The sequence below is a fragment of the Aspergillus luchuensis genome, chromosome 4 (assembly GCF_016861625.1).
Source record: "Aspergillus luchuensis IFO 4308 DNA, chromosome 4, nearly complete sequence".
In the NCBI taxonomy this organism is placed as follows: domain Eukaryota; kingdom Fungi; phylum Ascomycota; class Eurotiomycetes; order Eurotiales; family Aspergillaceae; genus Aspergillus; species Aspergillus luchuensis.
This window is the reverse complement of record NC_054852.1, coordinates 1,331,238-1,346,347: the sequence shown is the minus strand read 5'-3', so window position 1 is coordinate 1,346,347 and position 15,110 is coordinate 1,331,238. Positions and strand designations below refer to the sequence as shown.

Sequence of the window (15,110 nt, the reverse complement as noted above, 5' to 3'; positions counted from 1 at the left end):
ACTTGCTAGCTAACTAGGCACGTACCGGTAATAAGAAAACACCCTTGCACAGCCTCGTCCGGTGCCAGGGCAGTGCAACTCAACTCACACTCATCACACCCTTACCGAAGCCAATACCCCCGTCGAATAGAAAGATACAGGGCCTGTTCCTCACGGACAGATGGCACCGGTTGGTTCGCCTTTCGACTGCCGATACATGTGTGCACGCCCACTCGTTCGCGTCCGATATCTCCGATGGCCGGTCGCTCCATGGCCACTGGGGCATCGCGCTCGTCCGCTGGCAGGGCACCTGCTCCACCACGGGTGAGATTCATGCTCTGTAAGCCAGGCAGGCGTAGCGACGGGTCGAAATTGATCAGCACGATCGCCTGATGTCCGGTCCCTTCCAGGCCATCCTGATCGACCGAGTACACGAGGGACCGTTCGTCGGCGGCTGCCTGAACGGGGCCACAGCGCTTCGATGGGCAGAGGAGCTGAGTTAATTCCCGCGGGGCGTTGTCGGGAGGCCACAGACGGACCCCGCGTGAGGCGTAGCGTTCTTCGCTGTGCTCAATCGGCTGGCCATCCGCATCGCTGAGTTCGGGACGGAAGAGCAGGCCGGGTTCGCCTTCGTCCCCGTTCTCGTCAATGGGACATTTGCGTTTGCGTGATACCGTGCGCACACGGAGTCGGTCATGCGGGATGAAGCTGCCGGGCGTGTCCGGGGAGGGGTCATTGACCAGATCGACAAACGTCGAAGCGGAGAGGTTGTAGCTGCGAAACTTGGTTTTGGCAAGAATGTAGTCATGTCGTTGGGCCGGTTCCGCACCGTGTGCGTATTCCTGGTGGAAATGTCGGCGTAGACGCTTACGCGGGGGTTCGTAATTGGGTTTGCTGGTGGAGTCGAGGGTTCTGGTAAGAGGTTCGTCAGGGAGGGTGACGGGCGTTGCGTTGGGTGTGGAATCCAAGCCTTGCTGTTTACTCTGAGTGGCTTCGGCTGGGGACGGCAAAGGCTGCATGTAATATGTGCGTGCATTTTCACTCCGGCCATCGCGCCATTCCCGGCGGCATTCGAGAATCATCAGTCGCTTGGTTGCCTCATCCTGACGCAGCGTGAGATCTGACCAGGTGTCATTGATCGGGCCTTCACGATGCTGACGACGCCAAGTACGGTTGGGCGTGATGAATCGTTTGGCAGCGTTAGATTTGGGGGGAATGCAAAGCCACACGTAGTACGAAGTCCAATCGACTTCCTCCGCTTCGAAGTCCACGAGTGTAGACACTGCGTAGAGATGGTCCTGATGAACTTCAAAGCATACGGTCTGACCAATCTCGCTGCCGGCGAAGTTTTCCAGCACAGTTGGCTTTTCCGTCAGGTGCTGGCTTATCTTGAGATCCGCACAATGAATCGCCCATTGTGAATAGCCACGATCACCCACTGCGGTGTGCGTCCCATAGTATAGATAGGAGCCATTGTGTCGAACGAATAATCGTCGTGTGTGTTGGAGCCTTGTCAGGAGACGTAGCCGACCACATTTCTTGTTGTTCACTTTGCGGCGCATGTCCACTACCAGAAGCCAAGCTTCAGGCCTGTCTACAAACTCCACTGTGAATGCCAGAACCCAGTTACTGTAGTACATGAGGCAGACCTGGAACGTATCTGTCTGTGGATTGCACCCTTGGATAGCCCGGGATAGAACATTGTGGATGTTCAACACCTGCTCAACTTGGCCGGCACCGTGCACATCTAGGACACGGATTTCATCGTTGTAGATGTAGCTGAGACAGCCTTCACTGTAGATGAAGGAGCTCGCATAAGCCAGAATGGAAGCAGAGTACGGCTGTGCCGTTGCGACTGATTCCTTGATGTCGAATAGGCGCCCAAGAGCTCTGCGATATCCAGACTTGGCCTGGTCTGCCTCTTGTCCTTCCTTTGTGTGCAGTAAATCATTCTAGAACAGTCAGTACAAACCCCAATTTACAAACACTGCGGTGCCACTTACTTGAATCGTTTTACGCGCAATTGATTCATTTTGCACCAAATGATTTAATGCTCGGTTAACGCGGCTAAGATGAATGAGGTCGTGACAGTCGAGGGTAGAGGCCACTTGATAGAATACATCATAAGGGATGCAGTCCAGATTTCTGACCATTCCAGATGTGACCATGGCGAATGGCAGAGCTGCGCACCCTATATGGAGAGCGGAGGAGAAGGAGGAGGAGGAAGAGGGAAAGGATGCGCGCACTGCCACACCGCACTTATACCATCGACGAGACACCAATATGGGTGAGAATATGAGAATCGATAGGAATAATGGCGCAGATGAGCCCACGTATGGTTAAACACAACGTCAGTCGATCAGTGAGATGTTAGTGCCCGAACGTGAATGTTGGTACTTGTATTCACTGTTGATCGGAGGCGGCCAGATAGTATACAGAGAGTGTTGGTAGGGAATACAGCGATCCACATTGAAAGAAAATAAGGTTTAGTGGGACAACACTTTAGACAACAAACAGCCATGCACTGGACACATGGACGCGACTGGATAGGGGAGCTGTTGAACAGCTGCCATGGTTTAACTAGTAGACTTCATGATGCGGCTCTGTTGTTCCAGAGTAAGCTTTACATTGGATACGCCGGAGGGGCGAAAGAATGGAAAGAAAAGTGGGATATTGGGTCCGAGAAGCAACATCATTGGTCCTCAGGGACGCGGGAAGCATACCATCGGAGAGGCAGGAGGAGGAATGGATCATAAGCCTAGCTATTCCGTACTCGATAGTCCAAGCGGCACAGTGCGACAGTCCGCGAGACAGGCATCAGCAGCGACTCACATTCAGCTAGCTTGACGAGGAGAGGGGCGGTCAAGCGGTAAACCCAAAACGGGGAATGATGAGACGATTAGTTTGAATTGGGGGAAGGAGAGCCTCAAGTGGGAATGAAAGTTCTTTTTCGGCGCGTTACCAGGGAACAACCTGGGCAAGGCTGCATTCGAGTGAGCCGTGCGACTGACTGAACTTGACTGCCACTGTTTAGGCAGTGGCATTGTTACTACTATCACTACTACCACTACTTCTACCAGCTGGTCCCACGCTAATTTTAGCAATGACCGACCGTAGAAACGGCACACCTCTTTTTGCCCCCTTCGGAGTTGGCAATCGGACTAGACTCTCAAGAGAGGCCAAGTCAGACAGGCAGTAACAAAAACAAAACAAAAGAAAAACCAAAACAAAAAATATTTGGAGGCTCAACTGCCCAGCCGGATGGAGACGCAGCCGTGGCCAAGGCGTAGTATTAATTAAAGGAGCCCTGATGATTGAAGGGGATTGGAAGGCGAAAGAAGTTACGCAAGGGAGGCGGCGGGCTGGAAGTGACTGGGGACGACTGGGGACTACGGAGTAGTACTAGCTGTGTACTACTACTTACTAGACTAACTGATTTCGGATAAAATGCCATCATCCCATCGGACCTGCGCGGCTGCCATCAATTCGCAGCCTCAAAAGCCTCCATCTCAAGTCACCTGCGGAGCCGCGTGCCTCCCATCTCCCGATCGCCCAACCCGGTCACGGAATTCCCTTCTTCGGTGGGTTTGAAATCTCAACACGAAACCTTGAGCTAAATTAGTCTGCAAAGAGGAGGCTGAAATATGAAGGCTGAAATGAAACCTCCCCCCTCTCAAATCAAATGGCAAAGACCCAATGGTGGCGAGTCGCAACGCTTTGCGGCTGAATCGGTTTATTAACTGATGCCTCAGGCGGATAACCCCCGTGAGGCTGCGGTGATATCTAATCATTCTCTCAAACTACTAGTGCGGCCCCTTCCTTCCATTACCCCGTCGGCAACCACCGGTGGGTATATCGCGCATAGGGGCCATTGGTCATCTTGGTCGGGTGATAACCGTATTTCGGAGCTACGTCAGGGTCATCCTGCATTTCCGTACGAAGATCCTTCACTCATCAGCAAACTCCTGATCCTCCTCCAATCCCACTTTGCGATGATCAGAGCGTCAATTGTCACTCCAATGGCCGTTGTCATACTGGGAGCAGGCTCCCGGTGCTATTCTGGTGATAAGGCCGGGGCATCCCGTGGCATGCATCAACCCCGCTTGCACTGCCTCGAATCTGCGTAACAGGCCCGGATAGCCTGAAACAGGTACCGAGCACCCTCAAGGGAGAACGCACGGAGCCCCGAGCTGCACGTTTGGACCACATCAAACAAGCAGGGAATGATGGTGTTCTGGACCCTTGATGGGTAAGCACTTGTGGTCGAGATGATGCGGCAGTACTTGCTTGCTTGCTAATAGCCTTGTCGATTGCCCCAAACGTGCAACAACGCCTGGTCCGTGGCATGTTGTGCTGCCAATAGGATATATGCCGGTCGAGATAAGCACTTGCCATGTTTTTTGTTTTCTCTGTGACTGCGGGGGTGATTGTGATCTATACATTGCTGCCGTCATCGTGGACGATCGCTGCGGCTTATTCCGCAAAGCACAATCTCACGATGCTCGCTGATCGCAAGACTTGACTTGGGGGCCGACGGTGCGCATATCGGCCGGCCAAGGGATGGCACAGTGCATGCGGACCTCATGGATCCTGGATCCATGGAAGTCCGGGCGAATGAGGTGAGCATTGCTGCTGCTTGCTCCGTTTGATGACTGTTGTTGTTGCTGTGAAGGGCGCACGCCATGCTGATTGTGGTCAAGCGCCAAGATGCGGTCACGAGAGGCAAGGCTAGCCGATGATCAAGGTGCGGAGTCAAGGTCAGTTAGGCTGAGAGAGAGCAACAGTCAGCGTGTCGATGAGTTGTAGGCCGACCAGGTTATTTAAAGGCTCCGTAGGGGATAGTCTTCCTTGGTCCGGTAGAACTGACGTCGGGTTAAGACATCATTTGCCTTGGCGATAGAATTCATTTGGCGGGGCTCGACCTCATGTATTGCTGTTAGGTTTACACACCTAGTGCCCTGTTGAATGCATAATGGCTGAATTGCTTCGACACGGCTAACAAAGCACCTGGCTCAAATTGCTGGGAAAGAGAGCATGCCCCAAGAGACAAGCAGAAGAATAAAAGGGACGCATGTGAGCAGTTCAAAGGTACTCAAGGTTGTGCGGTGCCAAGCTGACTGTACTCTACCCGTGGTGAGGATTGCGTAAACTGGCGACACCAGGATGCCAGGGATATGCAGACTTGACGAGTGTCATGTCCGGATGACAGCATTCTCTGGCGTCAGGTGACACCGCCAGAGCATAACTGTGGTGCAGAGATGTATAAAACCATGCTTGTCTAACCACCACGGCTCACCGATCAGGATGATCCTGCAGAACTAACTGAAAGACCGACCGAAAGAATCGGCAATAGTGCAACCAGAGCAGTTGATGATGATGATGATGATGATGATGATGATGATGATGATGATGATGATGATGATGATGATGATGATGCAAAGAGACTTAGTTACCGACTACTTAGTACTCTGCATATCTACTTCACACTAATGCCCCGCGCCACTCCAGTGCCCCAATTTTTCTCTAATGGATTGGTCACGTTTGCCCAAGTGACCCCAGATCTTCAACGCCCGGTCAAGTTTGCACAGCACATTTATTGATCGCCCTACCCGCTTGCAAACACTACATAGCCTGGGGGCAGTGCAGACCTATCAGCAACGCATGTAGGGAGACACCGCCCAGCATGACCAGCATTGGCGGGCAAACTTGCTGGGCGACATTTCAAGGGGATTGGCTGGTGCCTAAAAGAGGGCTGCAGCGAACATTCCGGAAAGTTGCCCCGAATGGACAAGCGGGGAGGACCTGGAGGCGGTGGTTCCATGGAAGACGATGAGCTGTGACCGCAGATTCGTCCTGGCGGGTTCCTTATCGGGCCCAGGGCAACGTAAGAGGGCCCATATGATTACTAGGTTTTAGTATTTCTGCCTTCAGTCGCATTAAAATTGTGATGGATCGGCAACGAAACCGACCAGGTGGTTGGTCAGGTGCAACGACCTCAAAAAGATGAAGACGATGAGGAGAGTGTGGTGTGTATGTGTATGTGCATGCATCGAAACATCCAGAATGGAGGCTAAGTGCCTTCTGTCATCTCGAGAGCCTCTTGGATATTGTAAGCAGCAGATTACGAGGACTCAAGAAGGGGGGCATCAGGAGATGCCGATAAAGCCGAACCCCTCGAATGCCACGACTCCCACAGCCATTTCCAACCTTTCTTTCTGCCCTACGCCTCGTGCACGACCCACACAGCCATCACCGAGCCAATCACTACCCAACACCGGCAGTGGAGAACGGGCCATCAGCCAGCCCTGTGACGGGCCAGGGAATCCAATTCATCCTGCTTTAAATCCCACCCGTTCACCGTTTTTCTCCCCCTTCGCTCCCCTTTCCTTTTCTTTTCTTTTCTTGCAATAGAGTCATCCGGGATCCTCGCGTGCTCTTCATATCTCCAGACTAGTCCCAGGATTCTGCCCCAAGTTCTTCAGCGTACACCCGGTGGACTGGTTCTCGACCACCATCCCCCACTGTTTCCCTATCGAGTGTCTGGTATCTCCGCACAAACACACAGACCACCACTTCCCCTCGTCGCTTACTCTGATACCACGCTCGGTCTTCGCTGAAGTTATATTTAATTGCTATTGCGACTCCTCCCGCTCACGGCACGCTTTCCCTCACCCGTCCGTTTCATTTCCCACGCCGTAATTGATGTACTACCACCACTCCCACCAGGGTTGGTCTGGTGACTACCCTCGGCAACAATCGTGGGGACAACCCCCACCATCATCCTATCCTTACCCGTAAGCCTTTCAGGAACACTGTTTGCGCGAATTACCTCCTAACCGGCCTCTCCAGATACTCATCCAACGCGCAATACCAACCTCCCCCAGGCCCGCCTCCGACTTCTCATTACTCACCGCCCCCCGGCCCCCCGCCGTCTCACTACTATCCTCCTCCTGGTAGTTACCCGTCTCCGGCACCTTCCCCTTACTACGGCCAGCACCATACCCCTACGCCGCCACCTCAGTCGTCCTCACCTCATCAACGGTCTTATCACAGTAAGAGAGCTCTTCCTTAACAAAATGCGACTCAACCCATACTAACTTCATGTAGACCACTCGCCGTCATGGGGTCAGAACCTCCCGCCCCGTCCGCCTCAGGATTCGCAGCACTTTGGCAGGGGCGCCCCATCCAATTACCGCTTCCAGTATTCCAACTGTACCGGTCGGCGTAAGGCCCTCCTAATTGGTATCAATTACATCGGGCAGCCGAACCAGCTGCGCGGGTGTATCAACGATGTTACGAACATGTCAACGTTCCTGAACCAGAAGTATGGATATCGCAGGGAGGACATGGTCATCCTCACAGATGATCAGAAGAACCCGATGAGTATACCGAACAAGGCCAACATCCTCAGGGCCATGCAATGGCTGGTGAAGGACGCGCAGCCCAACGACTCTCTATTTATCCACTTTTCGGGACACGGTGGTCGTACACCCGATCTTGATGGTGACGAGGAAGATGGTAAGACGCACCCAAATGACTTGAGAAGACTGTAACTGACATCTCAGGCTACGATGATGTTATCTACCCGCTCGACTACCGCACCGCAGGACATATCGTGGACGATGACATGCACGCCATCATGTAAGCCACCCTTTGTGTTCTATTTCGTTGTCGATACTGATGGTTCAGGGTTCGTCCATTACGCCCCGGTGTCCGTCTAACCGCGATTTTCGACTCTTGCCACTCCGGAACCGCTCTCGATCTCCCTTATGTCTATTCCACGCAAGGTATCCTGAAGGAACCCAACCTGGCCAAGGAAGCAGCGATGGACCTATTCAGTGCCATCAACTCCTACGGAAAAGGCGATCTCAGCAGTGTCGCGCAAACTGCTATCGGCTTTTTCAAGAAGGCTGCCAACGGCGACACCGCGCGCCAACGGACCGTCATGACCAAGACCTCGCCCGCCGATGTGGTCATGTTCTCCGGCTCCAAGGACACCCAAACCTCGTAAGTAGCCCTACCTATCCTATTCGATTCTAGTTCTCTTACTAACCATTTATCTACAGTGCGGACACATTCCAAGACGGTGAAGCCCGGGGAGCCCTGAGCTGGGCATTCATCAAGACCTTGCAGCAACGACCCAACCAAAGCTACCTGCAATTGCTGAACTCGATTCGCAATGAACTGGAGGGGAAGTATTCGCAGAAGCCGCAGCTGAGCTGCAGTCATCCATTAGGTAGGTGCAATGCATCACTAGTTCCTCCGAGGACGGACATTGACTCACTGATTGCCCGGTAGATACCAATTTGCTTTTTGTGATGTGAGACGATCACGCAACACGATGCATAGCGACTGATGCTTTTTGGTTCATATTTTACATGTGCATATATAATTCCCAAACTATGGAGTTTCGGAATTTTTCATTATGATCATGACAGTATTGAATGAACGAGGTATTACATATTTACTGTACACAATGAAACCACGGGGATTAAATAACTCCGAACACTATTGATGCGATAAAGTTACTGTGCTCCTTACCTGTCTGAAGTTCAAAACACTTCAGCTACGCCACCAACACATACCAAGCCACATTTCTCAGACTCAGAAATAGCTCCTTGGCAGTTGTAGATAGGTATCACCCTTAGACAGCACAACAACCATATACCATACAGCTTCATTATTTCACCCTCTTCACCTTCCCGGTATACCAGCAATGAACAAACATCTATTCACATACCAATCCTCCCACGTCCATGAGATCATGATCCTAACAATTAATAATCCCCACTCAACCTCAAATCACATACACACACACACGTACATATCTACTTGGTATATATTAATGTCAATATTCCCCATACCCCAACTAATAATTGGTTAAACGCCAATAATATTACCTAAGAGAAATGAACAGATCCTGATTAAATTATCGATCTAGGTACTATATACCCCCTTTTTTGGGGGGGGAGGGGGGATTCGGGCACGCCTTGCTTGAGATCTGTCATGTCTGGGGTGCAAATATCTGAGTAAGCGGGTATAAAGTACTCCGCAGTCAGGAGATTCATATGATAGGTTATATTTGGGGGGTGCCGTGTTGGTAGTAGTACTTGCTTACTTTACGAGAAAGGGGGAGGGGGTTCTTTGTACTAGTAGTAGTTGTTGGGTTGGGGAATGTGCTGAAGTAGTGGTGGAATATACTACTACGTTGTTTATTTGTATGTTTAAGTGGTGGTGTGGTGTGGTGTATGTCAGAGATACTATGTGGTATATTCTACTATAGACTTTACAATATATATCATACTATACTATGTTATAGGTGTAATGGATCAAGCTGAACTTGTGTCTATAGTAAGCGAAGAAGAAGTACTGTAAGCGTTCAATGATTAGCTACCAAGTTAATCACTACTAAGCACTAACCTATATACTACAACAATATCAGCCTACAATATCAATCCCCCAGCTCAACACCTGACCCATCTACCCAACTATATCACTATAAGCACTAGCATATTGTGGCAGGGTATCACTTCCCATCATCATCATCATCAATGTCTAAGACATTCATGTCTGATTCAGGTATATATAGCAATAAACTCTATATTTGGTGTTTTTGTATGCATGTATATGCCAGTTTGTTAATGTATTGTTGACGTACATAGTGCTTCAAATCCGTTACAGCAGTAGCAGTAGCAGTAGCAGTTAAGTTAATACTAGGTTCAGAATATCCCCTCCCGCTCGGAAATTTATGCATATCTGCCTACTTTTACTACTCCCTTTGTAGTATTTAAAGGTACATGTAATTCTTCGAGTTATTGGGGTACAGGCAGACAATATATATACAGCCTTACAGATGAATGAATAAATACTAGATAAATAGATGATTAATGATCAACAATCATATACTATGTAGTATATCTTGGTTGCCCTGTGCTTGATTGATCTCTGTGTATTTCCATACGAGGTAATTTGAGTATGAAGAATTACAGAGGTAAGATACATACATACATACATAATGCCAGCAATTTCCGCCCCGGCCCCCCCTGTTTCAGTCTGTTTCTCTTGGCAAAGGGTGTTTGTTCAGTGGGTTGTGTTGCCGTCGGGCTGATGTTCGTCTTACTCAGTGGGAAGGAAGGGTGGGGTCGGGTTTTCCGGGTCCTCATTTCATATAATTACTATGAACTAACCATCTAGTCTAATTTACGGGATAGGGGAATGTGAAGAATTTGCACGCGCTGGTACCTTAGGTAGTATTTAACTGACTAGTAATTAACTACTATAGGGGCTGGAAAATATCGGAATTTTCGGCACGTAGTATCTAGTCTCGACTGCTTAATCTATCAGATGCAAATTGGACTCCACTGTATCTGACTCGATATCGTCCGTGGCTGGGCCGGGTGGGGTCTTCTGAGTAAGTAAGGCTGGTGCGTGATCTGCGCTGTTGTATAACGCTAGAAAATCTCAGATGAAATGAGATGATGAGATGGCTGAGCGTTGAGGGGTTTTGTTTGCTATGTTGGTTGTTGGTTGGACGAAGGATGGGGTAGAGGTAACATCGAGGGTAAATACTTGGTTAGGCGATGTAGTACAAACCCACCAAGAATAGTATGCATTTAGATCTCGATTGCGGTGAGCTTCTCTCATCAGGATAGATCAGTTCTCGCGAAAGAGCTGTGCTTGCGGCTGTTTGGTGGAGTACAGTGTGCCGGTAAATCTCTGCAATGGTTCCTGTACTTAGCTTGTGGATAAGGGTAATATAATCTCTTGGCTGGCGAGGTAGTATGTTCGTGCGGACTGGACTTGGCTCGCAGGGTCCGACCTTCTCATCTTAGATTCGGTATGCCGTGTCTAGAATGACGGCTCGTAGAATGGTTCGTTTGATAATGCCATGCACTCTGGGTCGTCAAACATGCCCAATTGAAGCTCTAGCTGCCTCCGTAGAGAAGTGAAAGTGGCTGGATGCTGCGGCAGATTATGTGCTTCTGGTCTGCATTCTCTCAAAAACAGAAGCGATGAGTCAAGACAACGGTTACCAATTGTTGCTGCATCATTCACTAGCCTTCAGTGCGCTTGAGGTCTATTGCTGCATTCTTGCCAACAATGAGCATATTGGATCAGACATATTCCAGAGCATCTTCAACCGCAGGATAGAAGAACTAAGTTCACTAGTTAGCCCACAAAAACAATCGGAGCAGTCCGAAATCAATCGCAATCGATGCTTGGTACTGTGCAGTGTGCAATATCAGTGTGACCCATCTGATCCACACAGGCGGGATCGTGGCTAGATCCGAGATTTGTAAACAACCCGTAGCTCTTGTTGCGACTCGCGAGGGTATGGAGCATGACGGGCCAGGCCAGATCCGAGGTCGGTCACAACCCACAGGACTTAAAAGTGATCTCGCCACTTGATATACGGGATTGTGTGCGATGCGAAACAAGTAACGCGTCATTCGCTCCTGCGCTTTGTTCAAGACTCCATCGGAGGTCGGAAGATGCGCATTAGAAGCGTTGACTAAGGTGGAGATCCGGAGCGGTGGCTGTACGGCACATTGCATAGCCGTAAGACGAGACTAGCTGGCTAGCTGGCCGGCTGGCTGGAGGTAAAGTATACTTCTGCCTGGTGACAACAAACCAATGTCGTGTCAAAAATCATTCCGTATTTTCGGGAAAAAGAACCCAACATGACCGCTCGGTTGATCTGCCCGAGTCCACTGGCTGGAAAAAACTCTGACCAGCGATCCTCGCAAAATGACAAAGCTTGGTATTGATGCAGGTGAGACATCGGAAAAGGCGTGATGGCTGAGGTGGTGCTTGCGCGGACTCCATGACTCGGAGGCGATGAAAGGCAGGCTGTGTGAGAAGCAGAGAACAGAATTAGTGTCCACCATTTTGTGCTGCATGCGATCCAAGCTCAATCGGAGCCGGAGTTGGTTTCCGAGTTGAGTAAGGAATGACCAGCGCTCATGGCACTTACCGTCTCTAGACTGCATTAATTGAAAGAGCAAAGGAAGCTGTAGCGACTCTCGCAACAGAGGCACAGAAAATTGGTAATCACACCATCGGAGTCCATGGAAACCACGTATAATCAAAACAAGTAACAATGATAATTACTTATTTCACAATACTATGGTACTGCGGTTCCATTGAGCCGCAGATATCATGTCAATAAGGTGCCGTGATCGGCGAACCACGGCTGATCGAGGCCATTAAAGTTGGGTGAAAAAAATGTCCAGCTGGCTGCCGTGGCAGCTTGGCCAGCTGCCATTGGTAAATGCATTCAGACATGGCCCCAGTTGGCTTTTCCCATGGGACGCCAGCAGCCGCTGCTTCGGGTTCAGGACGACGTCCCCCCAGCCGATATTAAACCAGCCAACCACGAAGCGTATAAAAGAACTTTTTATGTTTTTCAGGGTAAATGCAAGATTGCCAATTTCCCCGGAGCGATTCATGAACAGGGGGGCACACCCTTGAAGCTCATTTCCTTAAATTTCTTGGCTTTGAGATGTTACTGTTTCGGGGATAGTAAGCACTATACGAGTAAGTTAGCGAGGGAGTGGGAGCTCGCTAGAAACCTCAGACCTTCCCTCCTAGGCCAAAGTCAGTTACGAGCGGAACGGAGTCACGCCTACATCGCAGGCCAATCCCTGTGCAATGCTACGCACATGCCCGTGTCCGGACCCACCCGCAGTAGCCGTGAGGACCCGATGAGATCATGTCCCAGCCCCGATTCAGCACTAGTGACTGCATCTGATTCGTCAAAGCTGGTGGATGGAGATGGTTGGAGTGGATGGTGTTTCACCTTGCAGGCAACGGGCAATGTGGCTGGCTCTGCACCTCCACGCTAAGCCCGTTAGTTCTGGCCCTTTCTGGGTCATAGTGCAGCCCGTGGGTTTTACACAGATTATTATTGTTATTTACTGCTTTACGAGAGAGGAAGAAAAAGGGAAAAAAAAGAAAAAAGCAGAGTCAGTGCCTACTCTGGCTGTTGTATTCTGACTCTCTTAGGGGGTCTCCCCCCCGTTCAATGACCCCATTAACCCATGGAATTATGTCACTATGCATGTATGCACTTCGTACGAATGTATCCTGCAGGTCTCCAATACGGAAGCTTTACCATCCATACTTAAGTACTTCCCAGTATGCAAGCAGGAAGCAGTAGTGGACCAAAATCTCGCCATTCCGACCGGACTGTCTCTCATTATTGATGCCTACCGAGTAACAATAACCGACACACTTGCCTTTTCCAAACATACATACAAACATACACAAAAGAGAGCTCAGCCCCAATTGTATCGCGTTGGTTAACCCGCAGTGTCCGGTGGGATGATATTACTAGTGAGTCGTTGTCGTGGAGCATGGGTCCATGGGCCGCAATCGTGTGCATCATCCGCGTACGTATTGATCCATAACGGCATAACCCCCCATACGCAGGCGCTGCACAAGCGATGCTCCAATGCATGTTTCATCTTGATATCTATCCATAGAAACAGCTGAATGCTAGCCATCAACCTGTCAACCCTCTGCTGGATTTCGTTGGTGGACGCCTCAATCGCCGCGTCATCCCCCAGAAGTGACGGCGGTTGGTGCACTCCAATCGGCTGGGTTCCTAGGAACGGCAAACGGCGAGCCGAGCGGTTAGGAAGGACAAGGATCTGATATGGATGGAAGACAGTCGAAGGGCAATTAGCAGGATCTCGATCAGGAGTTAGTTGAAATCTTCCGTACCGTAGTTTTTCTAGTGAGGAGACGAGAGAAATTGGCACTGGTCCACCATCCACGGAGTTCTCCAGCACTTTCGGAGCACCACCGGAGGGGGAGGAGGGGGAGAGGAAGAGCGATGGAACCAAGCGATGCAAAAGTCTGGTTCAGTCAAACTAGACTGTACAGACACAAACACACGCTGTTTTTCCTCGTCTCCGCCATCGCAACAAAGGATGGCAACAAAGGGCCAACATACGATCGGTACGGGTTACACGGGAATACGCCGCAGGAAAAAAAAAGTCCCCAGGTAAGGTAAGTATCCATTGTGTCTGTAATAAGCCAGTGAATACTCCGCGAGTCCCCACTTTTTCTCCCCTAGTGCTTGGGAGCTATAATTATAGTCCTGTATTAAGTATTTTTTAACCCCCATCCCATCCCATCCCTACACCGAGATCAGACGAACCGTCTGACTTGTCTGGAGTTAGACTAACCACCACCCGATTCTCTCGTTTCTTTTCCACCCCCTGCCGCTCTATCATCAGTCTTTTCTTCCTCAATCGTCTTCGGCTTCCGTGGCATATCCTTGAATATACTTGCATTCCCACCCCAGCTACTACTGCTCCTCCTATATCCTCTTACCCCGGAGTATCTATTACTATCGTTTCCGCCTAGTCCTATCCCACCCTCAATCCGTTCCTGGTATACACCCACCACAATCAGTAGAATATGTTGACCTCCTCGTCAACCGACTCCTCTCGCTCCTCCTTCTCCGGCAGCCCCGTCTCGCAACACCCTCCTCACCATCAAGTATGGTTTCCTCCTGCTCCCCGCCGCCGTCCGCAACACTACAAGATCCCCCGCTACTACTCGACGCCCGTGAGGGAAGATGTCCCAGACTCGACCCCTCTACAAATGTACGGATTGGAGGAGCGCGCGCCATCCATTGCTGAGAAGCCAAAGCTTCTGCGCCGCTTTTCCCACGCCCTCGACGACATCAAGGAAGACTTGACCCTCCAACCCAGCAGCGAGAAGATCCGGAGCAAGCGTCGCCAGTCCATCTTCGGGATAGATGAAATCCCCGGATCAAGCGGATCGATCTCCTCGCCTTCTATGGATGTGCCTGTGGCGGCCGAACCGCAACCCCCGAGGCCCCGTCCCCTCTCGATACTCGCCTCCGAGCCCTCCAGGAGGCTCAGTCGGCGGTTTTCCATCTTCGGGTCGAGACGTTCGAAGAAGTTGACGCCGGGTCAGGCCGGGAGTATCTCACAGCCCAATTTGATTGGGGCATCGACTCAAATATAATCTCATCATCGACTCTCGATATTGCATCATTGTCACCATCTCTATCGCCATTACCCTAATTGATCGACACGACGAGAGTTAATACACATAGACGCCGACAGCCGCCCCCGCACATACATCACCACAAG

General features: G+C 50.5%; 4 protein-coding genes across 4 annotated transcripts; 2 read left to right on the top strand and 2 right to left on the bottom strand.

Annotated features, from left to right (window-relative positions):
* Nucleotides 1-101: 101 nt before the first annotated feature.
* On the bottom strand, nt 102-2,147 carry fbx15 (F-box domain protein; the record flags this gene model as incomplete). Its single annotated transcript, XM_041688818.1, has 2 exons — nt 102-1,931; nt 1,983-2,147. The coding sequence occupies 2 exons, from the start codon at nt 2,145-2,147 to the stop codon at nt 102-104; spliced, it is 1,995 nt and encodes a 664-aa protein (XP_041542565.1).
* A 4,534-nt stretch (nt 2,148-6,681) lies between these two features.
* MCA1_2 (caspase family protein) lies at nt 6,682-8,303 on the top strand (the record flags this gene model as incomplete). The annotated part of the gene is made up of 7 exons (XM_041688817.1): nt 6,682-6,773; nt 6,829-7,031; nt 7,087-7,497; nt 7,545-7,620; nt 7,669-7,986; nt 8,046-8,215; nt 8,278-8,303. 7 exons carry the CDS (start codon nt 6,682-6,684, stop codon nt 8,301-8,303), a joined length of 1,296 nt encoding a protein of 431 aa, XP_041542564.1.
* A 3,318-nt stretch (nt 8,304-11,621) lies between these two features.
* Nucleotides 11,622-11,969, bottom strand: AKAW2_40483S (uncharacterized protein; the record flags this gene model as incomplete). Its single annotated transcript, XM_041688816.1, has 1 exon — nt 11,622-11,969. The coding sequence occupies one exon, from the start codon at nt 11,967-11,969 to the stop codon at nt 11,622-11,624; it is 348 nt and encodes a 115-aa protein (XP_041542563.1).
* Nucleotides 11,970-14,406: 2,437 nt separating this feature from the next.
* Nucleotides 14,407-14,982, top strand: AKAW2_40482A (uncharacterized protein; the record flags this gene model as incomplete). Its single annotated transcript, XM_041688815.1, has 1 exon — nt 14,407-14,982. The coding sequence occupies one exon, from the start codon at nt 14,407-14,409 to the stop codon at nt 14,980-14,982; it is 576 nt and encodes a 191-aa protein (XP_041542562.1).
* Nucleotides 14,983-15,110: the final 128 nt, after the last annotated feature.